The sequence below is a fragment of the Pipra filicauda genome, unplaced genomic scaffold (genome assembly GCF_003945595.2).
Source record: "Pipra filicauda isolate LSUMZ 115617 unplaced genomic scaffold, ASM394559v2 scaffold76_size2844353_pilon, whole genome shotgun sequence".
Taxonomy (NCBI): domain Eukaryota; kingdom Metazoa; phylum Chordata; class Aves; order Passeriformes; family Pipridae; genus Pipra; species Pipra filicauda.
Window position 1 is genome coordinate 56,830 of NW_024104942.1, and position 27,755 is coordinate 84,584.

Consider the following 27,755-nt stretch of genomic DNA (forward strand, 5'->3'; position numbering starts at 1 on the left):
GCGCATGTGCTGCCTGTGATGGACTGCAATGGTGCCAAAGCTTTGTCCTGTTCTTTTGGAGCATTTGCTGGCCTTACCTGAAATCAGGGGGGCTGGCAATGAGGAAGGGGTTCAAGAAGGGAATGAATTGCCATTGCAGCTCCTCTGCGTTACACTGGGTGACTGACTTTGTCTGTGAGCTCTGGGTGCTGGTTACAGAATTGTCAAGGAACAGTGCAGCCCAGGCAACATCTGGGGTGCTGAGACCGTGGTGGTGAGGTGGGCTTCTCACTAGGAGAGGTGTCTCATTGATGCCGATAAACTCTCTGCATTGTTTTCCTGAAAGAGAGACTGTGGTATTTGAGATCTGAGGCTCACCAGACACTTATTCCCAGTGCTAGATTGCTGATCAGCTCTGTCAACCTGGGCTGGTGTCACCCACTGTAATTCAGTGCCCAGCACAGCTCATGCCATGTGGCTTCTGGATAGCCCTTGCATGAATCTGGGAAGCAGCTTGGCTACTGGAAATGGAAGCATTGTTCACTTGTCAGGACAAAGGCTGGGTCATTTCCTGCCTGGTTTACCAAAAGCTCTTCACTCTGTCCTGTAGAGCACTTCCCAGCTTTTGCTTCCTGGAGCACAGTTGCCTTGGGTTGGAGGGTTCCTGGGCAATAGGAAGCAGGGGTAATACTGCTTTCTGCCTGCTGTGTGTCTTGGAGGCTCTGCAGAGTCCAAGCTCCGAGTTCTGCTTCTTGAACACACCCTGCAGCAGTCACTGAACATGGTGAAGATGGCCCCGGTCTCTCCTCTGGCTCAGCAGAGCCCATGTCATCTGTCTGGTTGCTTCAGGAACCTCCTTGGGCAGCTGGTGGAAACGTAACAGGAGTTCACTGTGCCCCTGACCTGGCCAAGCAGTGCAGTAGAGGAGAATCAAGGCTCAAGAAAGGCTGGGTGTCCTGTTGAGTATGTCCGGCTCACTGTAGGAATGTGAAGAGTGTTGTATGGGAGGTTTTGGGGAAGGTTGAGAGGTGACTCATCTGATTTGTCATGGGGACCTGGAGTTGCTTTGTCCCTTTTTTGGCTTGACCACTGGAGACTTGGTGGAACAGGGACAGTGTTGGTGAGCAGACAGCTGCAGCTGCCTGGTGATGATGCTTCATACCAAAAATAAACCTTGGACAGTTTTTGGTAGTGCCTGGTCTGAAGTGGCTCAGAGGTGATAAAAGTCCCCTCTTTCCTATTGCCCTGCTTCAGGACTTCCGTGGAATAAAGGTAGTGTCTGAGACTCCTGCTAGGAAATCACAGATGTTTGGCTTCATTTGAATCTGTTTTGGGTTGCTTAAATTTTAATGCTAATAAGTAGCATAACTACTCTAAGTGTTAATTCAGTCTCTCTTACTGTAATATCCAAGTGCTTTGCAGCTTAGCTTGTACACTGAAAGGTATTATTCCTTCTGCTTGTCAGGTGGCTGACTCCTGGTGATACAGCTGCTTCTCCTTTCTAAGAGTCCTAAAACATAAATCCAGATATCATGTCTTAATCTGAATGAATTTCTTGGGGTAGGGAGGGAGCCTGCAAGTCCATTTCTGGACAGGTTACCTTTGAGGCACTGATTACAGTTGCATGACTTTTACCCAAGCAAGAATAGTAATTAGACAGCTCCGAAATCCAGATAAAGATTTTCTTTCTAGCCTCTCTGGTTTTTGTTGTCCTCTAGAATTTGTTGGTTTGTGGTTTTTGTTGTATGAGGGTTTTTCTTCCCCAGAATTAGAGATGTGAAATATCAATAACACTGTTGGAAATCACAACCTAGGGTCAGGTCTGGCTTTAAATTACAGCTGAGGCACCAGGGCCTTCAGAAGCCCTGTAGGTAAAAGTAAAGCCTGGGGTTAAACCTCTGGAGCCTGGGAATCTGTGCAGCCAAGGTAATAAGGGGGAACTGCCTTTCCAGGGACAGGGGATATTTTTCATTGCAGGGCTGTGGTAGGAGGAGTTGAAGAGGCTGTTACGAAGGCGAAAGGATTCTGGATTAATATTTTGGGATCTTGGGATCCTGAAGAACAAGAATTGTGAAAGAGCATGAAAGAGGAAGTGGAGAACAAGCACGATCATCTCATCTTTCCTTTCATCCACATGAAGAGCAACTGTTTTGAAAAGCTGCATTTTCAGAAGTACACGTGCAAGTCCAGAGTTCCCAAGAGGACATGTGACAGGACTAGGCTAGCTGAGCTGAAATCCAGCTGGATTGCTTCAGGAACAGCCTGTGCATCATTGTGAGCTGTGATAAATGGTGACTGAAGCAATGATTTATTTCAGAATTTCCACTGAGCTCTCCGCAGTGGGAGTCAGAGCTCCCAGGGGGAACAGGAATGAGTTTTCTGCTGGAATTGGGCATGGTTTGTTTTTTGAGAGCTCGGAGTAAAGCCATTAGTAGCTGAGAGATGACTGGGCAACTATTGTGCTTCCCTCACTTGGTCAGCAGGACTTGCTTTCTGCCTGCTTCTCAGCCCATGGAACTCAAGGAATGAGAAAAAAACTGAGCCTCTGTTCTGTGCTGCTTCCAACAGCTCAGTGGTTTTCTTGTTTCCCTTTGCAAATGAAAATATCACGTGGAAATATCACATTTGTAGGAGATGTGTTTGCTGGGGACCTGCAGCTGTGTTTGCAAAGATGTGACCTTTCTGCCTTCCAACACAGAATCAGGGATTTGGTCACTTTGTCCCGTACTTTGGGGGAAGAATGAAGGGGTGTAGTGCCTGGGTCTGTGAGGTAGGAAGGGAGTAAAGCCCTATTGTTTGCCCTAGGAATGGATAAGAAGAGCTGAGCCTAAGTGAGAGGCTGTTTGCAAAATTACACTCTGCTTTGGACCAGGAGGGAGCTCTGCCTGAGTCACATTAACTGCAGTTCTATGCCATTCTTTCCATGAGGCTTAGAGGAAAGTGTCCAGCCTGTGCTAATCACACAGTAGTTGACAACCTTTGTGCGTTTGGTGCATTTCTGATCTGTGCTGGAAACAGCACAAAAACACCTGTGTTCCTGCAGTAGTCATGCTGCCACAAACTCAATTCTGGATGGTTTTTCTGGGAGCAGAGGGATGCACAGAAAGAGAAACATGAGAAGTCTCAGTGTTTGTCTACTTCCTACCTGTCTCCTGTGCTTGGTCACTGAGAAATGAGTGTCTTACCTGTGCAGTCACTTCCGCTGCTGAGCTGTAGTTCCTTGGAACATGTGGATGTGCTCCTGTGGTCCTCTCCTTATCCTGTGGGTCCATCTTAATCTCTGTCGCCCTTGAAGGGAGCAGTGGCTCTGCAGGCCCTTTCAGCCTGCCTTCCTCACTTAGATCTTGTTCCTCTTGTGTTTGTTGAGTCTTTCCCTAATTCCTTCTAGGTTTGACCGTGACCTTTGTTGCTGGCTCTTCTCTACCCTCTGGCTTCTGAATCCTGGGCAGGGCCAGAGCAGGAGGGGCTTTCCAAGTGTGTGCATTGTCTTCAGTTGTCTCTGGGACATGGTGTGCCTTCTGTTCGGTTTGGTTTAGCTGTTTGCAGTTCTCAAGTTGGTGTCCTGACCTGCCCGGTGTGCTCTGGTGCCCGACCTCTCCAGTGTGCCTGTGGAAGGGACTGCCAGCTCCCGGTGGCCTGGGACGCGCGTGTGTGTGCGTGAGGGTGTGTGAGCACGTCCTTGCCAGTGCTTTACAAATAACCACGTGTCACGGCTTGTAACCCCGTGGCAGGCTAACTGCTTTAGCGGTGCCGGGATGTGCAAGGTATGGCACATGGCTCCAAAGGTGGGACGCGGGAAGGCCCTGCGTGCAGAGCGCTTCAGGGACTAGTAAGTAACGCACAGTTCTCCGTGTTGTTGTGGCACAAGATCCATTTCCTTGCAGTAGGAGGTCGTGTGTCTGTGATGACTGCCATGCCATCAAAGCATGTTTCTCTGTCAAGCGTGAGGGAGGGAGGAAGAGACTGTTCCCCGAGGGACATGCCGTAGGCTGCGTGCTCCTCCCCACCCGTGCAGACTCTTGGCGTGCTGGCAGGGGGCCTTGAGAGGAGCGTTGGACTGGCGCTTGCATACTGTCCGTCCCTGCTGCATGCTGGAATGCAACGTATAAAGTGAGTATCGTGACCGGGGTGGAAGCAAAGCTAACAAGTCTTTTTCTCTTTGCCTTTAGCCCTGACGAAGAATCTTCGCAGAAGTTCATTCCCTTTGTCGGGGTGAGTGTTGTCGTAGTTACACTCAGCTAGAATAAGTCCATAAGTGTTAACCTGAACTTACATGGTTTCTGGAGTAGAGCAGAAGCCATTGGGTGCTCTAAGGCAGAATATCAGCATGAGAATCTGATGGTTGGATGCAACTGCCTGATATGTAAGCATATCCTTCTAAGATCCCTCAACAAACTACAGGGTGTATTTTACTTCTCACACGTGAAAGTGACGTGTCCCTGGAAATCTGATTGCTCTGGTTGATTTGGCCAAATTTGCTATTCTACTGTCAGTCCTCCGTGTGCTTGTCATGAACAAACTTCAGTCCTCTTAATATCCCATCCACTCCTGGGATGTGGGTAGTACATCCCACCAGGGAGATAATTTATACCTCTGTTAAGCTTGAGTCTGGGGCAGAGCTATTTAATGCATTTTATTACGTGAACATGTATTTGGGATAGTAGTCCCTAGTTTTCCCTCCTGTCCTTATCTTTAAGTGTTCCTGGCAAAGGTGGTCAAGTGCAGAGTATCTAGGCAGGGCCATGTTTGTTCTTCTGTCCATGTATTTCATGCACTGTGTCCTTTGCCTTTTCTAGCTTCCCTCCCCTTATTTGATCAAGCTCTTCAGTTCATTAAGTTTTAGGTACAAAGTCATTGACCTGCAACTAAAAAGGAATCCCCTGGCTGCTCTTCAGTTGTTGGATGTCCTTTTCACAGTTTTTGCTGCTGTCTTGTAGCTTCTCTTTCTTGCATGCTGGCTGCCTTGCTCTGCCTGCTCTGTGTTTAGCTGACTTGTGTGCACTCCCGTTTGTGTCCCTGTCGTCAGAGCTAATCCGAAATCCCAAGGCATTTAAAGAGCTTAGCCTCTCTTGCCCTCAGGCTGACCCTGCTTTCACTCATGTGTCTCCTCAGAGTGAGAATCTCTCCTTGCATTACTCCCGAGAAGATACATCTTCCCAATTTGTTCCCTGCTGATGAGCTTTGCTTTATCTTGTCCCTCCCATGAACTGCAATTTCTAGTGAAGAACTGTTTTTATAAAACAGCTGTTTCACCTTACCTAATAACATGAAAAGCCCAGAAGGGTGTGGAAGCTCCCAGACTCCTCTCATAGCTGCATGGCTCTGTAAAGCTTTTCTTTAGGACTGATTTAGTTCTGTGTTATGTGCAAGCAAATGGGGCTCGAAGTGTTTATCAAATTGCTCTAAAGTGATCATTGTCCTGACATTAGCACTGCTTTTCCAGTCTGGCTGTGATTGTCTGAAAGTGGTGGAAGAGTGAATGGCTTTGTTGTTTATATAACACTGCCAACCCCCCAAAAAACTTGGCTTGAAAGCACAGACTAACTTCCTATGTCAGCTGGTGATGAGGGTCAAATCAATGCTGCTTGCTCTTGCTTCTGAGGTGTTCCTGACACAGTAATTCCCCATGAAACACATGTAAAGAGACTCTGAAAGGCCAATTGCAGGTGTCTCACAAAGTCAGAGGCTGGACATGAACACCAGGGCTCTTTCCCTCAGCTGCAGCCTGCTTGTAACCCAGAAGTGAGCAGGGCAGTGCCTTGCTACTCAGCTGGGCTCTGAAGTGGTGGGAGTGGAACCTCACAAGGGGCCAGGGTCAGGTGGTGGAGGCTGCGTGGTCCAGTTGCCAGGAGAGTTAACAGGATGTGCCTCTTCCTGAAAGGAAGGGAGGCTGGCTGCTGACACATTCCTGGATGGAAGCATGTTGGAACTGCAGCAGTCTCAAGGGCCTCCCTGAATGGAGGGAAGGGAACGTGTTTGTGTTCCTCCCGTGTGTCTGAACTCGAGCATCTTCAGTCAGCCAGCAAGGAGGAAAAGGCCAGAAGAGATTTCTGTCTGGCTTGCAGATCAAGGTGGCTGTAGGCAGCTTCCTGTGTTGCTTGTCTTTCTTAAATCTTCTGCCTTACCTCCTCTTGCTCACAGCCAGTGACAGTCTCTGAAACATCCTCTTGGTGTTTAACACATACAGCACAAATGACTGCTGGACTCCAGAGCCTGATTTGTTGCCCTTTGGATGGAGATTGGACAAACTGAGCTACAGCCTCCTTCTCCCAAGCCAGTGACCCCTCAGGGAGCCTCAGTACACACTGCTGAGTTCATGATGACTTTTCCAAGACTGGATCTAACAGAGAATCCACCAGAAAGCCTGAGAGCTCTCCAAGATCAGCATACCTCTCCCCACCCTCAAAACTCTGCAAAGCTTTCTGCTTATAATAAAGTCCTTTTTTTTTCTGGTCCCATAGCACAGAAACATGTTCCCTAGAGATGTGGTCCAAACATGGTCATGTCTGAACTTAAGGACCTTCTATTTTCAAACTAAACAGATTGCATAGTATCATTTCTCATTCTAAAGCAGATTTTATTGACTTGAACTCCCTTTGCAGCTCTTTCCCATTTGTCAACATTTACACAGGGTAGACATTAACCCTGGATACAAGTTTCTTAAAGACCTTAAAAAAGGGTCTCTGCTGTGTTAAGAGGAAGAATCCCTGTGCACCATAGCAGATTAGCGCTACAGAAGGTCCTTGCTTTTGTATCACCAAGAGGCATTTTATCTTTCTAGGCGTATTGTGTTCTTGGGAGCTTGTTTGTAGCATGTTCTGTTCCACAAATTATCACCAGTGGCATTTATCATTAATCTTAATGTACTAGCTGGTGGTTGGTTGGCCACACACATTTGTACCCTTATTACTGTGTGATTTGGATCGTTCTGACCAGTCCGTGTGGTAGTTTGTCCATGTCTATATCCAGAGGCTTTGCTAGGAGCTTTATCTTCTTTGCCTGACACTACCCTTGCTTAGAGCATAGAAAACTCTGAGCAGAAACTGTACGTTGCTGCTTCTTTGGTTTCCTGACAAACCTCAGCTATGCTGCACCCTGGAAGTGGCTGCACTTTGGTGGTGGAAGCAATGTGTATGTAATTAGCAGTGCTGAAGGGATATTTATGTCCCTTTCTCCTCCCTGACCCACTCCACAGGTGTCATGGGCACTGTAGTTGCCATAGCTTGGGGCTGATGGTAAACTGTTCAGAGCTGTCAGGTCTGTAACAGCTCCATAGGGTCTCTGCTGTCCCTTGTATAGGTCAGGGATGGGCTGTGAGCTCATACTCCTTGGCTGGATGCTGCTGGAACCTGCCCAGCTCTTAGAAGACTCCACTTTTTCCACTTACTTCAACTACTCTGACTGCAGGGACAGTGCCAAGGGGACTGCAGGGATGAGCTTAGGTTTGGGGTTGTGGGTTCCTAAAGTTCAAGGGACTCCTGTTTCATAGAGCTCTTCTGTTTTTCCCCCTTTAGGTGGTGAAGGTTGGAATAGTGGAACAATCTTCTGCAACATCAGGTAACGAGTATCCTGTGTGCCTTCTGTGTCCTACAGGTGGTAGGAGTCTGACTTCACAGGCTGAACAAACTTGTCCATTGCTGATGTCTTGGAGTGCTGTGAGGTGGAATTGGATTTTATTGGCTCCCAGTTCCACTGCTTTGACTCTGTGGCTTGTCTGCCACAGAGAATGAGAGCCCTCTCAGTTGAGAGAGGCCATTTTTCTTGTTACTTTACAAGGAGCTTCAGGCCAGATGAAATTCCCACACTCTCATCCAGGGAAGCTCCACTCACATTTGTGCAAGCACCCATTTTTCTCATGTGTTCTCAGTGGGGTGGATTCACTGCTGTGGTTCCTACTCCAAAATGTGGAAGCAGGCCATCAGAAGTTCATGCCTGTCTCCCTACACTGGGCTCAATTGCCTAATAAAATCAATCTCAGACATGTGCCTTACACTGGGAACTTTAGGATGGGCAAAATTTGGACCCTTTTATTTTTTAATGGAGAATGCAAGGTGATTTACACCATACTGCCTGCTTACACACATGGATATGAGGTAGTGCTATTTTGTCAACGTGAATGTATTTTTTCCTCCTTCATACATACTACTAGTCAGGATTATTGTTTTCATCATCTGTTGGGATTGTTTCTTGTATTGCTTCACTATTAAACCCAGATTCTTGTGGCCTGTGTTACACATAGGTTTGTGCATGGAGGCAGCCCTTCTGTGAGTCACTCCTTGTGGCCACAGTGATCCCTCCATTCTGAAGGGCTGACATGAAGGGAATGATGCCTTGGTTGTGGAGGGTGGAAGCAGATGGAATGGGGAGGTCCCTGTGATCAGCCCAGAGGTGCTGCATTCTAAGAGTGCTGCTGCCCTGCAGTGGTTGCAGGGGGAGATTCCCCATCAGAGATCAGTGAGCTGGGCTCTGACTGTGCAGGAGGCTTAAAATCAGCTGGGAGCAAACCCTAGGAGAGCAGATGCCACATGAGGAGCCCAGAGGAGTGTGAATGTCTGTGCCTGCCTTGTACCCAAACATAGAAACCTGGTGGTTGAAGTGTGGAGGCCATCAAAACTGGTGGGCTGGCTGACCTCTGGATTGAATGTGAGCAAAACCTGTGCAGCAGCAGCGTGGGCAAGGAGACTGAGCTATCCTGGTGTGTATGTGCTGGGCTGTGAGACAAACCCAGACAAACAGTTCGACTTCCTTTTTTTAAGGTGACTCTGATGATGCAGCTCCCTCAAGCTCCAGTGTCCTTTCTTCTACCCCACCTTCTGTATCTCCTGCTGTGAAAGAAGCCTCCCCCACACCCCCTTCCTCACCATCTGTTACAGGCAGCTTCTCGTCCTCAAGGTAAACCATGTTTTGTCTCCTCACAGCCCCCTTGGCTGCTTATCTGGCATATGCATAAGAGAGAGCTCCTCTAAAGGGAAACCCATAGCTCTTTCTTCATCCTTAGCAAACACTCAGAGCTGTCACCTTTCCCCTTCACCTCTTTTGCCTCTGGAGTCACGATGTCTTTGCTGACCGACAAGGAGCTGGGGAGGGCAGGGGGAATCTTGCACTCAATGGGAAGGCTGCATGTCCCAAGGTCAGACACACTGGAATTACAGGGGGCAGCCTTGTTTCTGACAGTCTGGCAGAAACCAGAGCTGAGTCATTGTGGCAGCCATTTGGGTAGGTTTGTTATTTCCATCTGCTGGTATTTTCCCTTTGAGACTGGATTCTTTTGAGGAGATACATAGTCAAAGAAATTACTGACCCTGATACACGTGGGTGCCAGGCTAATCCCTCATGATTCTTATGTTTTCAATGACCAGGTGAGTGTAAGGCCAGAGGGACTCTTGAAGGAGCTGACCCCTTTCTCTGTGAGGGGAGAGCTGGAAGTCGTAAGGTGACATAGTTGCCATTCATGTGTGTGCCTGAAAGTATATCAGAACTGCAAGGAGGCTTCACCTATAGATAATATTAAGTTCTGGCTTAGCTGAAATTTTTAGGGGTGAAGGGAAGAAATCTCTAGAAGACTGCCAGTAGAGACTTGCTCTGGCCAGGACTCTTCATCTTGTTGCTGCACAAAACATTGGCATAGCTGTCTAACACTTTGTGTGCAGTTCTCGTACTCAGAAGCACTTGGTGAAGTTCCCCTTGATTTGTTAACTCCTCTGAACCTTTAAGGCAACATAGCAGCACTCTTGTGAGAAGGGGAAACTAGAAGCACTTGGACTCTCTTCCTAAGTAGCATCTCCTGCTGTCCCTGTTGGAGACAGAATGGGGACCTTCCGTGCCCACCCCAGACTGCCCTGCAGGGACCTTTAACCTCTGACTTCTTCAGCTGCCTTAAGAGTTCCCTTTTAACAAGAGGAAATGTAAATGTGGAAGGCCTAGTTTAGCAGGTGCTCAGCACTGGAAGGTGTTAGTGGCTGTTCACATGTGCCAGGAGGTCCAGTTCCCTGGGTGCCTCCTGTTGGCTCCCTGTGCTTTGGTGGCAGGGGAGCCCTGTGTGCCCCAGGCTGGTCCCAGCAGCAGCTGGGGGCTGTGCAGGCTCTGGGGAGCAGACCTGACTTCTCCTGTGTGAGCTTTGTATGGACTTTCCAAAGGTGGAAGTGCTTTGGGAACCAATACACACAGGAGTGTAAGATGTTCAAGTTGTGAGCCATGGATGTGATGTATCTGAAGTTGACACCCAGGCTCTAGGAGTCTGGTACTTTTTGGTTCCATACTGTAGGGTAAAATCATCAAGAAATGAGGAGGTTTAGGTTCAACATTGTTCCATCTCCCCTGACCTGTAAGTGACAACACAGGGGGTGGAGGGTGACCCAGACTGAAAGATTAAGCCACATGTTTAACAGGGAATGGAACATAAAATCCTTCCAGGGCATAGTGAACACTAGGATGCTTTGTCTTTACAACTGAGTTGAGAAATGTGATGCAAAGGAGTCTTTAAACTCAAAACAGCATCTCCAAAGCCTCATCCTTAAAGAATCTCACTTCTGAATATTGCCCTGAGAATCCAAAACCTGGTTTTGGTGATCAAAGATGAACTCAGCTTTGCAGTCTCTCAGCTGAATAAATGGCAAACAAAAGGAAGTGCTGAGAGGACTCTAATGATGGGATGTCCTTGTTTAACCTTGAGAGTTTCTTATTAGACAGGTGGTGCAGAGGGATGCATATTTCATTCAAGATCAGATTTATCTTCCTTAACAATTCCCATCTCTCAAACGGGACATGGACTGGTAGATAAATTTAGCTTTTTGTCTAGTACTTGCATATTATTCAACACTGATTGTCATTGTATAGGAAGAAGTATAGGCTGTCAGCCATAGGTCTGCTCCCTTGGGGTTAGCTGGCAAGAGGCAGGGGCAGGCAAGGGCTGGAATTTCCCAGGTTGCTCATCTTCCCCTTTCTGGCTCAAGAAAGGCTGGCAGTGTGTTTTGGTGATGCACAACTGTTACCACACAACGCGCGGGAGTTTTCAACAGCAGATCATGTCCTGAAATCTACCATTGTTTAGCAAGCATCACAGGACTGGCAGAGCATTTTTCCATCAGTGGAATTCCCTAGCAAGTGGCAGGGCTTGGGGGGAGGCAGTTATCACATGCCAACTCCATAACAGGGACCTGGGGAGAGCAGAGATGCTGTTTGATTCTGAGCCAGAAAGGAAGCAGCTGGTGGCAGGAAGAGCTCAAGAACATAGGAGATGGAAGCAAGTCAGGGAGACTGGGAACTGAGTACTGGAGGAACTGAGTTCAGGGACCCACCAGGTCTTTGCTCACCCCAGTTCAGGGTTGATTTTGGCAATGCTGCACCTGGACAGAGTCACTCATCAGTGCTCAGGAGGCAGCGACAAGTGCTTGCAGCCTCTTTTCCCCACTCAAAAGACGAAGTGATCTGGGATGCCTCAAGGGTTGCCTTTAATGGGTGGGTCACTGAATTCCACATTGTGGAAGAAAGCTTTCCCACTGCTCATCCCTATGGCTGTGCAACAGGTCAGGTTGTCTTGGCTCAGTGCAGTTCTGTGCTGCCAAGCTGATGCCCCTGTGCTGTGTGATGCAGGTTGCATCTCTCAGGGATGAGTTCTTGGGCTTTTGTAATTGCTGGGTCTTGCTCTGAAACGTTGCTGCCTGATTCCCCAAAGAGCCATGTGTTTATCCTTTGATCAGGAATGCCAGCCACTCTGAAAAAAGCACAGATGGGGGGAACTGCTGAGAGCTGTGCAGAAATTACCTTCTTGTCTTGTTTTCCAGCCAGGGCCTCGGTGCTGAGTTGATGGGCCTGCAGGTGGATTACTGGATTGCAGCTCCACCCGTGGATAGAAAGAGAGACCCGGAGAAGAAGGACCCCTCCACTACCAAAAACACACTGAAATGCACTTTCCGGTCCCTCCAGGTCAGCAGGTTACCTGCCAGCGGGGAGATTGCCACCACTCCAACCATGTCCATGACTGTCGTGACAAAAGAAAAGAACAAAAAAGGTAAGGTGAAGGTGGACACATTTGCTGCTGCCTGAGGCCAAGAATGCAGTGCTGCCCTCCCTGTCCTGCTGCCCTCCCTGTCCTGCTGCCCTCCCTGTCCTGCTGCCCTCCCTGTCCTGCTGCCCTCCCTGTCCTGCTGCCCTCCCTGTCCTGCTGCCCTCCCTGTCCTGCTGCCCTCCCTGTCCTGCTGCCCTCCCTGTCCTGCTGCCCTCCCTGTCCTGCTGCCCTCCCTGTCCTGCTGCCCTCCCTGTCCTGCATTACAGCACCTCAGTCATGTTTTTATCCTCAAAATCCTAATCTGTAGATGAGAAGTGACTACATAAGGTGATAGAGTTTGAAAGGGTGGTTCCTCTTTGTGCTGTAAAAAGGGGATTTGTTCACTCTTACGGTTGAACAGCTAAGATGGTGTAGCTCAGAAGAACAAAGGTGGGGACAGAGTGCTGGAAACTTGGGAGAGCTATGCTTACTGGGATGATATCCCCATCCTGTGAGCCTTCAGCTCAAAAGAGCCACAGAGAATAAAAAAGGCACGTAAGGGGGGAAAAAAAGGGGAGGGGGAGACTATGCCCCAGCAAGTACCATGGATCCCTGTGAGATGACAAAACAGGAGAACACCCTGAACTGGAGTCTAGGACCTCCCACTCTTCCCCTGCACACAGTCTCACTCTAGAACCAGTGATCTAGAACCTGGAGCAAAGTCATGTGGGAGTGGCTGAGGGAGCTGGGGGTGTTTAGCCTGGAGAAAAAGAGGCTCAGGGAGACTTTATCACTCTCTACCACTGCCTGAAAGGAAGGTGGGGGTCAATCTCTTCTCCTAGGTAATGAGGGACAGGACAAGAGGAAATGGCCTTGGGTTCTGCCAGGGGAGTTTTAGATTGGATATTAGGAAAATTTTCTTCACCAGAAGGATTGTCAAGCACTGAAAGAGTCTGCCCAGGGCAGTGGTGGAGTTGCCATCCCTGCATGCTTGGAGGTATTTAAAAGATGTGTAGATGTGGCACCTGGGGACATGTTTTAGTGGTCCACTTGGCAGTGTTAGGTCAGCAGTTGGATTTGATGATCTCAGAGGTCTTTTCCAACCTAAAGGATTCTATGACTCTTATGCTTTTGTACAGAGTACTTTGTTGGTCAAAAGGAAGTAGAAGAGAAATGCTCTCAGTTCAAAGCCTCATGTTATCTTTTTTCTTTTTTTTTCTTCTTCTTAAACTCATGGCTTTAAGCTTATTTTCTCAAAACAAACTAACAAAAAAGGCATTTTAAATGTTGTCAGTAATTCTGTATTTGCTCCTGGCCTTGGTAATGTGAAACATTTTTGAAACTGAGAACAGTTCTGCAGCGAAGTATTTTCAAGGAAGCAGCAAGGCAGTTCTGCACTTACATTCAGCTGCCAGTAGCTGTCCTTCACATCTTCCTGCCTGTGGGCCTGGGAGTCACTCTTGATGGAAGCAGGGGTTTTGGGGGCTCTGAGAGGAGGCTGACAGAGCTTTCTTGCATAACTGTGTAGCTAGGTCAGTCCTGGGCCAACACAGCTGTGGCGCTGCTGGTACCAGAGCTGCCACCTGTGATGACACCCTTTAAGTGTCATGCTGATGGGAGAAGCAATCCTGAGACACTCCAAATGTTCTTCCCTGGGGCTGGCCTAGCCTACAGCAGAGGTGTTTAACATCACCAGCGTTTGTGGAGCTGGTTTGTACATCTTTGCTCATGCATTTGGACAGCTCTTAGGGAACTGGACCCTTTTTTAACTTCCCTTCTGCCTTCCCTCTCCACCAGCTGCCCCCAGTTTGTAGCCCCTCCTGCTCCCCAGGTGTCTGTGCAGCCCAGCCCAGTTGGGGTGCTGTCAGTGCAGCAGACCTGCCACTGCAGATGCAGATGTTTTCCCTGCATGGTGTCTCAGGAGCAGGAGTTACCCTGAAGGTGCCCTTTGGGGCCTGGGTTATGAGCTGGAAATGCTTCACAAAGAGACACTTGGGGCTAAGATGCTCATGTGCATATAGGTGATAGTGCTAAGCACTGACAGACTCCTGCCAAGAAGAGAGGATCTTAGAATTTTCAGACATGCATGTTTAAATACAAAAACTCAAATAAGTGTCAGTGCAGCTCCTGTGAGTGGCACAGATTTACTGTGTACTGGTTTGTTTTTCTTCCAGTGATGTTTTTGCCCAAGAAAACAAAAGACAAGGAGGTTGAGTCAAAGAGCCAGTGTATTGAAGGAATCAGCAGGTTGATTTGCACAGCAAAACATCAGCAGAACATGCTGCGTGGTAAGTGCATGGCTTGCATCCCGTTAGGCTCTGGGATGAGGCTCAGATGATTGTCCTCCAGGCAGAGGGCTGACTTGGTGTTCTGCCATGTGCCCTGGTGCCAGCATGATGGGGGTGTTTCTGGGGAACAGGCTTAGATGTATCCAGCGTGGGGGAATGCTTCAATAGGTCTGGGATGTGGGAAAATCCTCCCTTACCTATGAACTTCTCTGAATCAATGCTCTGAATGAGGACAAGGGCTGGACCAGGCTCCATTCTCCTCCCTTACATTCACTGTTTCTCTTGCACAACTGGTACAAGTGTTGGTTGGTGGCAACTGGTGAGAGTGTGGCTGCTCCTATGGGCAGGTTGCTGGCACACAGACACGCCACAGCAGGAGCCATATATTCATCTGACAGGCAGATCTGAAGTGGCTGTCACTGGAACTGAACATTCAGGATCAAAAATATCCCTGTAGTCTGTTCAGTTGAGAATCTCCAACAGAGGGACCTGCCTGGGTCACCTCCTTAATCCTGGCCCAGTCTGAGGCTGGTGAGCATGAGAGGTACTCACAGAACATGTCACCTCTCTAAGAGACATGGGTCTCCTGGTTAGAGTGCCAGTGAGGAGAGACCGATGTGCAGCTCTGTAAGAGTGCATTTGCCCAAAAAAGAAAATGAAGTGTGTTTAGGAAATCTGAGCAATCGGATCAGATGACACTGAAATCAGCAGCCTGGGGAGCTCTGGTGTCGGTGAGCAATTCTGGAACAACAGTCTGAGCTGTTCTCCCTAAACCTGGTCTAATCCCGAGCCTTTCTTCCCCCACGTGTGCAGCTGGGTGGGGTAGTCGGGCAGAGCAGTGCGTGGCCAGGCCTCCCTCTGCCGACTGCAGGGAGATTTCCAGCAAAGCCATTTCCCCTCCCTATTTTCTAACTTTTCCTCTCTTTTTGCCCTCCCCTGCAGTCCTGATTGATGGGGTGGAGTGGAACGATGTCAAGTTCTTTCAGCTGGCAGCACAGTGGTCCTCCCATGTCAAGCACTTTCCCATCTGCATATTTGGACACTCCAAATCTAACTTCTAGCTGTGCTCGGCGGAGGGACCTTCTGCCTGTCCCAGGGACTGCACACCAGGAGCCAGGAACTGCGTGCCAACTCTGACTCGCGTCGCTCTGCCCTCTCCTGCAGAATTAATTACAGATGTGCTTGGATTACTTTTGAATTACTTTTTTCTATTAACTCTTAAGTTTACTACAAGGGAAGGAAACCCCTTTAAACAAAGGCAAAAAAACCCAGTCTTAAATATAGATGTGCTGACAACGTGAAGTCGTGGGGGAGTTGGCAGGAGCAGGCAACCTGCCCGAGAACACCTACCACTTACAAGCAGATAGCTGAATAACTGCACTGCTTATTAACCTGAGACCTCATTGGTGTGAGTGGGCTGGGGGAGCCGTGCATCAGCTCAAACGGATTTTGCAGAAGATCATGTGTGTTACTGTACATTTGGCCCCCTCCCTCTATACTTCTAGGAGAAAAGGGTGGCCAGTCTGTCTTCCTGCTGCCAAAGGACGGGAGATCAGCGAGTCTGGAGGGAGTTCAACGGTCCAGTTTGGAAAACAAACCACTTACATAGCTAGAGAGGTCTGGAGAGGGGATCCCCTTTGGAGCATGGAGCCTGCCATGGGGACAGGCAGGTGTTTGTGCTGAAGTGATGCCTGAGGAGGGTTAGGCAGGAAGAGTAATTAGGGAAACACTAAGAGGAAGGAAACTCCAGTGTCCCAGGTCTGTGACAATGACCAAACCAAGCCAGTCACCATGTCCCCACAGCTGGCTGTGCTGCAGAGGGACACCGTGTCAGTGGGGTCGCTGCTATTTACATACTCACACCAATTATTTACCTGTCAATAAAACCTCGTCCAGCCTCTAAAGGGAAAGGATTTTTTTTAACAGCTGCAGATTTTTTTTAATGCTTTCTAAAAAAAATAAAATAAAATAAAAAATAACAGGAAAAAATTAATTTGCCAAAACCAAAAAAACAACAAACCCAGGAAGATGAGCCGTTGCCTGTGGAGTGATATATCACTGGATTGGCTGGACTGGGAGCCAGCCAGGCGCTCTGCGTGTCCAGCTGCCTTCCTGTCCATCTGTCAAACTGCACACATGAGGTAGTGTGGGATGCTCTGTCTGCTGCCTGCATCCTGCCCTGACCACACTGCTCCCTGGAGCCTGCCTGGCTTCAGGGCCCTTGTCCTCGAACCACTCAGGATCTCTCCTCATGGGAACTGAAGGAATGTAACAGAAATGAAGGGTGCTCAGGGCAGGCAGCCTCCCGTGGGCTGCTCTGGAGGTGGACATTGTCCTTAACTTCTGCTTCCTGAGTATTCCTCCCCACAAGTGTTTCTCTCTAGATCACATCCTTTCCCCAGCAGAATATGCTTTTCCTCTGGCATGGCATTGCCCGTGGGTTGAGGCTTTGTGAGAGGTTTCAGCTCCAGGGTGCAGAATGGAAGCTGTCATTGGAATGTGAGTGAGAATGAAGCCAGACAGGTTTTCTGTCCACTTTGGTCAGCAAGATGTCCTGTGAGATGGAGGACTGAAATTCTAGGGTATCTCTGTTGGCTTGGCTCTGGCTGCACTTGTGTTCAGTTTGTATGCCTTGTTGCTGCCAGGGATGCTCTTACAAGGAGACAGCGGGACAAAGGTGCTGCAGATTGGGCCTTTTGCACTCCAGGCTTCCCAAAGCTTGCCTGGGAGCAGGTGGCAGCTGGGATTTGGAGAGGAGAGTGTCCTTGCTATGGGGAAGAACAGACATCTCTGGCATTTCAGGGTAAGAGACTAAAATTTCTGATGGGTGCTTTTAGGTCCCACCCCTGTGGACAAGCCAGGCACTGGGAACATTTCCAGAAGGCACTTTCTGAGGGCAGTGATGCTTTTGAACCTTTTTTTTTTTTTCAATCTGATTCCTTACCTTTGGGTTTTTAAAGGCTTGGGGCACCCACTTTTGTGCTGCATAGCTCTGCACAGGGCCCACACGGGTTCTTTTGGGCAGGGCAGTGGTGGTGTGCTCTGCTGGGCCTTCTGCTGACAGGGAGTGAGGAGTTAAGAAGTGAGAGCTGGATCTAGTGCCTGGCAGAGCTCACAAAACCCTTTCCCAGCACAAGTGCAACCTACTTGGCCAGGGGCTGGGTATTCCCTTCAAACCATGCAGGGGAGGAGGATACGGTCCCCTGCCCAGTGACAGGCTGCTGGGTAGGACAGATTGTCTAGCTGCAATACTCTGTGCTGCAGGCAGGTCTGCCTGCTGGCTCTTGGCTGTGGCAGAAGTTTGGCTGTAGTTGGGCTGCTGTCAGGTCCCTCAGTTCACGTGTGTTTGGTTGACCTGAGCTGGTGCTCTGGGACTGTATAGCATTGTCTAGCAGTGGCAGCATGGAAGATGGCATATAAGCACATCACTTCTTTATCTTTATTGAGGCTGCTGCATCAGAAAAAGCTCTGTAAAGGAAATTAGTCAGTTTGTGATTTCTTCCTCGAGTCTCATGCTGGTGTGACAAGAACAATCGTGCTGGGTTCCAGCATCAGGAGCCGCACGCAGCCCGGGCAGCTCTCAGTGCTGGAGTGTGTTACTGCTGCAGAGCTGGGGTGGACTGACTGCAATAACTTTGTTTACTGGGGGGTGAGGGGAGAACCATCACTGTGCTCCTCTTTGTATTTCAATCTACTGTAAAGAAAAAAACTGGTAGCTAGGACAGGATTTCCAGGGTCCTGCCTATCAAATGTGTGTTGCCCTGCTGTACTCTCTGTGTGTGTGTGTGTATGTGTGAGAGAAACACTTCTGCTCGTTGGATTTCATGTTGGTTTGTGTTTTGTTCTAACTATATACAAGCAAATTCAGTGGGAAACTTTCCGTACACCTGAGGGCTTGTGTCTCTGCAGGGTTTCTCCCCTGTGGAATGCTGTTGTTGCTCTGAAGTGCTCTTCCATGCAAGAAAACATCCTGAAGTCTCAACCTTGTCATCCTGGAGGGAGTCCAGCAGTAGCAGGCTGGGCTTGCCCAAGGGCAGCTGTGTGCCCAGGGTGTGAATGTGGTGTTTCCTGGCCCTTGAGGGCAAGGGCTGGCCGTGCAGATTTGGTGGCGCAGCTCAGATCAGGCTGTTGTGCCTCTCTTGTTTCTCTTGTATCACGTGGAGCCACTTTGTGTGGCTGTTTCTGTCCCTGACTGGAAGAGAAACAGATTTCTGTCTCTAAGGAAAATGAGTGTCACAGCATGTATGTGGCTCAGACCTTTTTGGAAAGGGGCTTTGCACCTGATGAATAAGAGGTGAATGAGTGACTGACCTCAGGTCTCCCACCCTCCCACCTTCCCCCACAGTTTCTGGGGGGACCCTGCCAGGAATAAGCCCCACTAGCCAGAGGGATCCCTGCTCCAGGACCACGGAAAGCTGCTGGGGCAGCAGTGGGCCTGTGCCTGTAGAGCTGTGGCATCCTGTGGGGTTGGGTGATTGCAAGTCAGTGAGTGCAGAAGGATGGCTCAGAGCCGAGACAGCACTACTCTGCCTTTGGCTCTCTAGAGTTTGGGCGGGGAAGGTACATCTCAAATGAAGAAAGGCAGTGGGGTTGTCTCCCAGTTCGGGCTTGCTTTTGAGCTGTGCAGTCTGACAGTGAAGGCAGGGGCTGGGGTGGGCAGCATCTGAGCGGATCTCCAGAAGGGAGGTGCTCTTGAAGGCAATGTCTGTCCCCTGGTGTCCCTGTTCCTTTATGTCCCAGAGCTTGCCCCTGCTCCCTGTGGAGCCTGTCTCTCCAGCTCCTCTGGCTGTGACTTCTCAAAGCAGCCGGTTTCTTTTCCAGCTGCAGTTGGAGAAGGCCCCCGCCTCGCTCGGAGGTGAGCTCTCGGGAGCGGGCTCGCTGCCGCGCCGAGCTGCGTGACGCTGACCTACTTTAACAGCGCTGGCAAGGAGATGAAAGATGGAAGGGTTTTGTGGCATTGTGTTGCACCTTGAGTGCTTCCTGGTTTTCTGGCTTAAGTTTCCTGGAGACAAAGGCTGGGCTTCAGCCCTGCCAGCGCTCAAGCAGGGCTGGCTCTCCTGCGGTGCTGGCGATGTCATGGACATCTTGGGCGGCTGTTTTAGCTCAGTGCTGCAGTTCCCATCCAGTTCAATTGTTACCATTTACATTGCAGTGGTAACTGCAGAGTCCTCCTTAATTACACATGAGTTTGGGGAGAGCCATGGTCTCTTTGGCTGTGTTTTGCTGCTTTAATTAGAACAGAAGATAAAGCTTGTGGCTTTATCCTGCAGAGAGGGCATAGGTAGGTGGCTGGGAGGTTTCTGGGGCTGAGGAGATGTGCCTGTTTGCTTTCCATCATCAAACTCAGCCAAGAACTACAATGCCCTGTGCTTAACCTGCGATTGCAGCACAGGCCCTGTTGTGTTTCTCACCAGCAGCGTGTGCTGGAGACAGCACAGGAGAGCCAGGGCAGAGGGCATTGCACCTGGCATTTCCAAGTTTAAGAAGAAAATCCTGTCAAAAGACAGCAGAGGCGATGGCCTTCTCCTGCTTCTTGGTGTGCTGAGGGATCGGAAAGGCTGGGGTTAGGACAGTCCTGCCATGCGGTAGTAGTGGACTGGGGGTCCTGGAGCTTTCTTGAAGCAAGGTAGGATGCAATGCCTCTGTCCCCTTCGGGGAGGGCTCGATCTCAGTGGATGCCTGCGTGGTAGTGTTTCGTGTGGCACTTCCTGTGGGCTTACCTGGCAGGAGAAGGCCAGAAATGAGCAGCAGCATCACCTGGAGCCTCTTCAGCAGTGTTGTCATGGGAGATGTTCCTGGCAGGGCCGGCTCCTGCAGGATCACTTGGGTGCTTTGGGACAGCCTGGGGTGAAAGGGGACGTGCCACTTGCAAAGCAGCAGGTCACTGACTTCCTTAAGGAAGAGCACCAGTTTGGGGCCACATCCAGGAAGCTGCTGCTTTGCTCCTTGGCCAGAGAGCTGCCAGGGCGTGTTGCCTGCCTGGTTGCACATACGTGGTGGCTGTGGGGAAGCGCCCTGTGAGCACAGTTCCTGGGCTGCGTGCCGCCAGGCTTGTCCAGACCAGGACATCATCACTTTGTAGATTCTCGAGTTGTCCATCTGTTTCATTGTTGTATTGTTTGGGTTCTAGGGTTGTTTTTTATGAAGACAGATTAAATGTAAATAGCCTTTTTTGGAACAAACTGCAATGTGCTCGACCTCGTCAACTATTTTATGGTACTAATGCAACACTAATAAAACTGGACATGAAAGCACACACCCGTCCCCTGAGTCGTCTCTCAGCAGGGGCTGCTCTGGCATGACTGGGGCAGTTGTCTTCAGCAGGAAACAGCAGCATGACTTTCTGGGGTGGGGGGATCTCTTGTGTTATTTATCCAGCTGCCTGGCAGCACTTCCAGGGCAGAGCTGGTGGCTTGGCACGTCCTGCCCAGCACTGAGCTCTCCTGTAGTTTTTGCAGCCCTGTTGCCCTCTCCACTGTCCCTGCTGCCTCCTTTCCCTGCAGCTCTCCTGGATCTGACAGCCCTCTCCAGTCCTCACCTCCTCGCAGCAAGAAGGGACCAGGCTGGTGCCAGTTTCTGGTCTGGGGGCTGTGTTGGATGGACATGGTGGTGTTTGGGTATGAAGAGGGGGGCATCTCAGTGGGAGAAGATTGAGGCTGTGGTAGCTTGTGTGCGCTCCTGGGAGCACCGTGAGAGAGGAACTGGGATGTATGGGATTCAAACACCTAGGCTTGGTGCTGGGGAGTCAGAAGGTGAGAAGAGCTAAGCATCTGTTTTGAGGCAGGGAGGTGAAGAAATTTTGGGTAATGGGCCATGGCCTTGGTCTCTAGTATACAGCATGTTGAAGGCAGCGGGGAGGATGCCAAGCTGGAGCAGCCTGCATCCCCGTGATCCCCTGACCGAGGGTGAGGGGTGGAGGAGTGGCTGCTGATGGAGCAAGGAGCTGTGGTGAAGGGAGCCCCTTGCAGTGGGCCAGGCTGCTCTCAAAGCACTCGGGTCTCAGTGGATGTTCTAGCCCCTCCGTGTGGCCTGGCCAAGTGCAGGCACATTTATGACCCGAGCCCTTTGCTGTAGAAGGGGACACAACTCTCACCCAGGTGGTACGGAGCAGGCATTGGCTCATTCCAGGCAGAAGGAAGGTGGGTAGCTCAGGAGAGGGCAAATTCAGGACTCCTGAGTGCAGAAACAGCACCAAAAGCCAGAGAGAGCCTGGCTGCTGGTGAGATGGGGGAAGCACTGTGGGGCAGCTTGTGTAGACAAGCGTGTGAAGGCCGTTTTGGCTGTGTACTTTTTGCACAGGTTTAGCTATAAACTTGCACTGAGGGCACAGCTGTGTGAAAGAGGCACATCCTGAGCTTCACTTTTTAGAGTCCATGGAGGAGCCCATCTCAGTATGGGAAGGAGGGTGCAAGTGGAGGGGACTGAGGTGATGGGAAGGCTCATGTGCTGCTGGGGGAAGCAGAGGACCAGCCCCACATCAGTGGGGAACACACCAAGTCAAATGCCCTGGTTGGACCCTGGCTGGTCCAGCTGTTGCTTAACCTGGAAGAGGAACAGCAGGGAAGTTCCGACACGTTTTTGCTGCTGTCGTTTAAAGCACACTTTAGCATCTGGAAAAAGCAGTCAACACCACGTGACCCTCCGCTTCTTCATGTGCAACTTCCGAGTGCCCTGTGATGCGATTTGTAAATATTTATTCTGGATAATTTTCCTGTATCCTACTGGATTATTTTTTGCTCTGCTTAATGGTTGCTGAAGCAGCCTGGAGAGAGCCAGCCCTCCCTCGTGTCCTGCGGTGTGCTCGGTGCCTGTGCCGGCACACGCTTCCCTGGCTGGCTCAGAAAGGAGGAAATATCACAGTGGTGCTCCCTGGTGCACTGACCTTTTTTGGCTGACCAACTTTCACCCCCAGAAGTGTTCTCCTCACTCAGCCGTGCTCCTTGCACACGTTGGAAACATGTAAGCAGAGCCCTGTGCCCTACTGGGATCTGAGGACTGTCAGATTTGGTGTTGTAGGGGTTTATTTTCCCTAACACGCAAAGCAAATTTTAACAAAAGCCCTGTTCTTTCCAAAAAAAATATGTATTTTGGCAGATGTCAATGTTTAGGTGGTCTTGCATAGCTGTTTCAGGACTTAGGAGAACCAGGGTTGAGAGTGCAGGTAGAGGCTGTGCCCAGCCCTCATAAAGGGCTTCAGCAAAAAGTTTCATGACAGATATTTTTTGGCCATTCTGACCTGTCTGATTTTGTGGAGGGGTCCTGGGCTGACACCTTGTTCTGGTTTAAAGGTAAACCAGCAGGGGAAAATGAACTCAACACTTGGACAGGAGCTGTGCACAAGTGAGGAAGAGGTGTACCTGTGTGGTGCAGCCCTGGTGCACACAGGACCGGTGACCTCCCCAGGTCAGTGGGCAAGGGAAAGCTAAAGCCATCAGCTATACTTCACTTCTAAGGTTGACACCCGAAGAGGGGGGAAAGCCCCAGCGTGGCAGTGGGTGACACAAGTGCAGAGGGAACAGTCCAGGCAGCCTGTCACCATTGTGGGGATCCAAGTGAGGCAGTGGAGGAGTGGGGCACGTGAGCAGGAGGTGTATGTAGGGCATGGGACTCCTGTATATGTAGGGCTGGAGGGACGTACAGGGAGAACATGTAGGTGCAAGTGTGAGGGGCATCTCACACAGTGTGAGCAGGCTGTGGGTGTGCTTGAGGAGGGCTGTGTCTGTGGAGTGACCTGTTGTTCCTGCCCACGGTGGGGACGGGATGGGGGTGTGTGAGGAACACTCTGTGTGTGTATGGACAGGCAGCATCTGCAAGCACAGGTGGTGCCTGTACATGGAGACTTGTGTGTGAATACAGGTGACACATGAGAAGGGCTGTGAGTACAGGCAGACGTGTGTGTGAGAACAGGTGGAGTGTGTGTAGGGCTGTGTATACAGGTAGGGTGCTATGAGGAAGGCTGTGTGCAAGTGCAGGCAGATGCATGTGTGAGGAGAGCTGTGTGTACAGACAGATGTGAGCACAAGTGGTGTTTGAGAGTGCGTGTGTGTGTGTGTGTGTGTGTGTGTCGGGCTGTACTTGAGGACAGGCTGTTGTGTGTGTATGAGGAGGGCTGTCCATGCCGGAACAGGGATGGTGTGCGAGGATGGCTGAGCATGTGTGGGGACTGGAGAGCTGGGTGAGGAGAACTGTGTGAAGACAGGGGTGTGTGTGTGACCGAGGGGTGGCCAGGTGTGTGTGTGCGTGTGACTGTACGTGAGCACAGGTGGTATGTGCACGTGAGGAGGCTCTGTGTGTGTGAGGAGAGGCCGTGTATGTGCGTGTGTATGAGGACAGGCAGTCTGTGTGTGTGTGTGTGTGTGCAGGCAGCCTCTGTGCATGTGCGAGGACCGGCGATCTGCGTGTGCACACAGGCAGTCTGACCTCGTGTCTGTGGATGTACACGCAGTCTCTCCCTCTCTCCCTCCTCCCGTGTGTGTGAGGAGGCCGTGCTGCCCCCAGCCCCGCTCCCTCCCGTCCCGTCCCGTCCCGTCCCGTCCCTCCCCTCGCGCAGCCGGAGCGCCGCCCTCTCACGCCGCGGGCGGGCGGCTTCGGCTCCTTCCCCTCCCTTCCTCCCTCCCTCCCTGCCGCTGCCGCCGCCGCCGGGCCCCCTCCGCCGGGCCGCCGGGCCGCCGGGCCGCCGCCCCGCCCTCCGCCTCGCTCCCTCCCCGTCCGCCGGCGCGGCCCCTTTAATTCCCCCGCTCCCCTCCCCCGCCGCCCGCTCCAGCCTCCATTTTCCAGCGGATCCGGCACCTGGAGGCGGCGGGAGCGGCCCGCGCCCCGCACTCGGCCCGGTCGCGGGCATGGCCGCCAACATGTACCGGGTCGGAGGTAAGAGCGGTCCCGGCGCCGCCGCCCGCCCGCCCCGCGCTGCCCCGCGCTGCCTCCCGCTGCCTCCCGCGTGCGGGCGAGCGGCGCTCGGGGCCCGGCGGGGCAGGCCCGGGGCGGGGCGGCGGCACCGGGGGGGGCCCGGGGCAGCCCGCGGGGGAGCCCGGGGGGGCTCCGGGGGCGGGAGCGGGGCAAGGGCCTGGGGGGCTGCGGGGAGGAGAGGCCCGGCGTGGGGTTAAACGGGGTGAGGGGCTGCGGGGCCCGGAGCGGGGCGATCCGGGGCGGGGGGCGCAGCGGGATGGCCGAGGTGAGGGGCAACAGCATCATGGGGCCGTAAGGGGCTCGGGGGTGCGGGGAGATGGGGCATGTGAGATGCGGGCTGGTGGGGGCTCGGGAGGTTTGGGCAGGTCCAGGACTGGGGCAGGGGGAGGTGGGGGAGCGGGCTGGAGCGGGGCAGCCCTGGGGCCGGGCACCGGGATGGGGCCCGGGGAGCAGTGGCTGCTCGGATGAGCGTCATGGGAGGTTGTCGGAGTGGGGAGCCAGGAGGAGTTGCTGAGATAAGGAGCACAAAGATGGGCACAGGCTGCTGATAGACCGGGGGGCTGGCGTGAGGCACGTCCTGCAGATCTTGGCCTCCCCTTCCACTCTCGCTGTTCTGTTGTATGCTTTCCCATTAGTCTTCTATTCAGGGTTGCGCTCCTGTCTGATTGTCCTTTGTTTTGGCTCACGTGAAGAGAAAGGAGAGGCGATGGGGTTTGGGACTGCATTTTATGGAATATAAACTGAGGGTGGTCTGGCATGAATTTGTGCTCGGCCATTTTCCTTCCTAAAAGCTGGTCCGTGGAGCTTCCTTCTCCCCAGGACTACAGGATGTACGGGAAGATGTTTTCGTGGAGTTCTCTCCTTTTCTAAATGCCTTGTTTCTTGTGGAGTTCTGCAAAACTGGAGTAAAGTAAACAAGACAAAAAATATAGCAAAGGTGGCCAAGCCATCCTGTCTGGCTGTGCTCCATCAACAACTACTTTCTGATCTTTCTGCTGTTCTGGCCTAGCCTTACTTTGTGCTCTGAAAAATGCTACTTCTTTTGTCACGTTCATACTATTTTTTTGGTTGTGCCTGGTTTTGTAGAGGGATAAGGGATGACTCTTGGCTGTCCCAGCTTTGCGTCTTGGGTTGCTCCAAGCTGATAGTGTGCATGTAGTGTTGTGTTGGGGTGGACATGCTGAGAGCAGAAGGATAGTGGGCAAGATGAGTTGTGAAAATTCACCCTGGTGTGACTTGCAAAGGGAGTTGTTTCCTGGAAATTATTGTTTGTCTTTTAATGGCCAAGTTTTGTGGGGAATGTCATCTCTTAGCATTTTGTATGGCTAAATCTGTACTGTGCATCCCACAGGAGGTGGGAAGGCACCCTCTGGAGATCTCTAGGCCAACCTCATGCTAAAAAATGTCCTGTTAGAGCAGAGTGCTTGGGGCTGGGTCCATCCCAGGCTCTCTGTAAGGGTGGTGATGCCACCCTAGCTTTGGGCTGTGTCAGTGTTTGACCATGCTTATAGCAAATATTTGTTTCCATGTGCCTGGTTGGATTTTCTGTTGTTCAGCTGTTGTCCCTTTTCTCCTTATCCCTCATCCTATTCCTGCTTTTAAGCAGGGTTGGCTGATCCTTGAGGGCTGCCATTAGTAATGGGCAGCCAGGTGAAGGTTGTAACTGCTGATCATTATCCTTTGAGCCACGTTGCAGGTTTCCTCCCACCTTTATTGTCCAGTTACCCAAGCATTTTGGTTCAAAGGATGCTGTGGGAGACTTAGCATAGCCTTTGACACGAAGTCAAGGTGTCCAACACCCCCTGCTCTCCCCTCAGCCACAGAGCCAGTCTCCTTGTCCTAGATGGGGGAGTCACGTTGGTCAGCTGCGGTTCGCCTTTGGTATACCCGTTTTGGCTAGTCTCAGTTACCTTATTGTCCTTCCTGTGCTTGGAAACGGTGTCCAGGATTTGCTCTGTAGTCTTTCTGGGCAGAGGACAAGGCAGGTGGCTGACAGCCAAGGTTACAGTGCTCCATTATGGCTCATATGGATGAAGTCTTGATTTGATGTATTACCAAGATCAACATATGGATGGATGCAGCTGTTTCTGTGTGAGCACTCTGTTCAGCCTGAGCCCAGGGGTGTGTATTATCGAATTGTTTCTGACCTCTGGTGCTGGTATCTCCCACTAATGGCTTTGTGCACCGAAGTTGTGTGTGAACTCCAGGGCAGGATTAAATCCTGAATGGGATTTGTGCATAGTCATTTCATACACTTCCCACTGGAAGACAAACACTCAGCAGATAATCTGTTATTACTCTTGTGACTACCTTATCGTGCCACATGAACTCCAGGCCCAACAGCTGCCAAAAGCAGCTTCCTCACTAGAGATCAATACCACTCCTAGAAATGAGTGTTGACTGAGAAAGGCTGGTTGTTGCTTTTGGCCTGGTCATGAAACACTGAATTTTTGTATTCAGAAGCCAGTGGATGGGTTGCACATCTCTTATACATCCGATTTTAAATGTATAGTTGAAGGGTCTTCCAGAGGAGAGGAAGTGTCTTGCTCTCTTGACATGCAGTAGTTCCTGGGTAGACGAGCTGAGGAGCCTGTACTGTGGGAGCTGAGGGTGACATGCAAGTCTTCTCTGTGTTGAGTACAGTGAGCATGCTGGGGGCTTAGGAGCTGCCCCTTGAATGTCAGGCTCTGTGGGTAAATTGACTGGTGGCATCAAATTGTTTGGAGAGAGCAAATGGTTCCCCTGGTTCCTGTCAAGTTTCTACTGATACATTTCTGATGGGGAGAGAGTTGGTTTCCAATACAAAGGGGACTGTCACAAGCTAGCACAGCTCACAGGGGATGCAAAACTTTTAAACGTGTAGGGAAGATGCCAGGGTGTCACATTCCAAAATGAGATATGGGATCTTACTCGTTGGCCAGAAGGAAATCCTGGAATTGCCTGCCTCCAGTGTAGCAGAAGTGAAGATTTTCTTAACAGCTGCTGTAGAGCCATGAAATAAATGGCAGCATGATGAGAGTGGAGATGGTGGACTGGTCTGCACGATCACAGACCGTGTGGGAATGTTGGATAAACACCAGATCTGAGAAGCTTGGGACCTCTCTCAGCTGGAATTTGGGGCCTCTAATGAAAAAATGCATGTGGGAGAGATGTTCATTGTACTAGCTAGTGCCAGGCTCCACTTTCAGGAGAGTGCTGTGTCAGCTGCCTGGAAGAGAACAGGTCATCTTGGTATCAAGAGACTTTCCAACAGCTTTTCTGTCTCCACCTTTTCCAGGAGAGTGTAACTGTAATGCGACAAGTATTTCTTTAGTGGTGGCATTGACTGAGCTCCACTGCATGTTTATGCCCCTGTGGCATTCCCTGGATGCAGTGAAACAATGTTTTTTTTTTTTTGGATTTCCATCTTGCAGTAATTTGAGGAACTTAATTTTTTTCCACCTTCCCTCCTCCTCACTCTTTGTTTTTTCCTGGATTATTTTTAATCTTGCATCAGACACCCAATCTGGTTCACTGTGGGACTGTGTGAACAGCTGAATGGTCTCAGTGGGAGGGCTGGTAACAAGGGGATGGGGAAAGAAAGGAGAGGAAGGATG

The 27,755-nt window shown here is 50.9% G+C and overlaps 2 protein-coding genes across 5 annotated transcripts in view; both read left to right on the forward strand.

Moving 5' to 3' along the window:
• PACS2 (phosphofurin acidic cluster sorting protein 2) overlaps nt 1–20,509 on the forward strand; it is a 50,572-nt gene extending 30,063 nt beyond the window's left edge. For all 3 annotated transcript variants that reach the window (XM_039389772.1, XM_039389774.1, XM_039389773.1), the window contains 6 exons: nt 4,149–4,191; nt 7,494–7,536; nt 8,736–8,871; nt 11,763–11,989; nt 14,140–14,253; nt 15,196–20,509. In XM_039389772.1, coding sequence (XP_039245706.1) covers nt 4,149–4,191; nt 7,494–7,536; nt 8,736–8,871; nt 11,763–11,989; nt 14,140–14,253; nt 15,196–15,314 — 682 coding nt within the window. In that variant the 3' untranslated portion in view covers nt 15,315–20,509. The remainder of the gene's footprint in view (nt 1–4,148; nt 4,192–7,493; nt 7,537–8,735; nt 8,872–11,762; nt 11,990–14,139; nt 14,254–15,195) is intronic.
• Nucleotides 20,510–23,947: 3,438 nt separating this feature from the next.
• Nucleotides 23,948–27,755, forward strand: part of MTA1 (metastasis associated 1) — a 77,265-nt gene continuing 73,457 nt past the window's right edge. For both annotated transcript variants that reach the window (XM_027713286.2, XM_027713289.2), the window contains exon 1: nt 23,948–24,120. In XM_027713286.2, the coding sequence (XP_027569087.1) occupies nt 24,093–24,120 (28 nt within the window). In that variant the 5' untranslated portion in view covers nt 23,948–24,092. The remainder of the gene's footprint in view (nt 24,121–27,755) is intronic.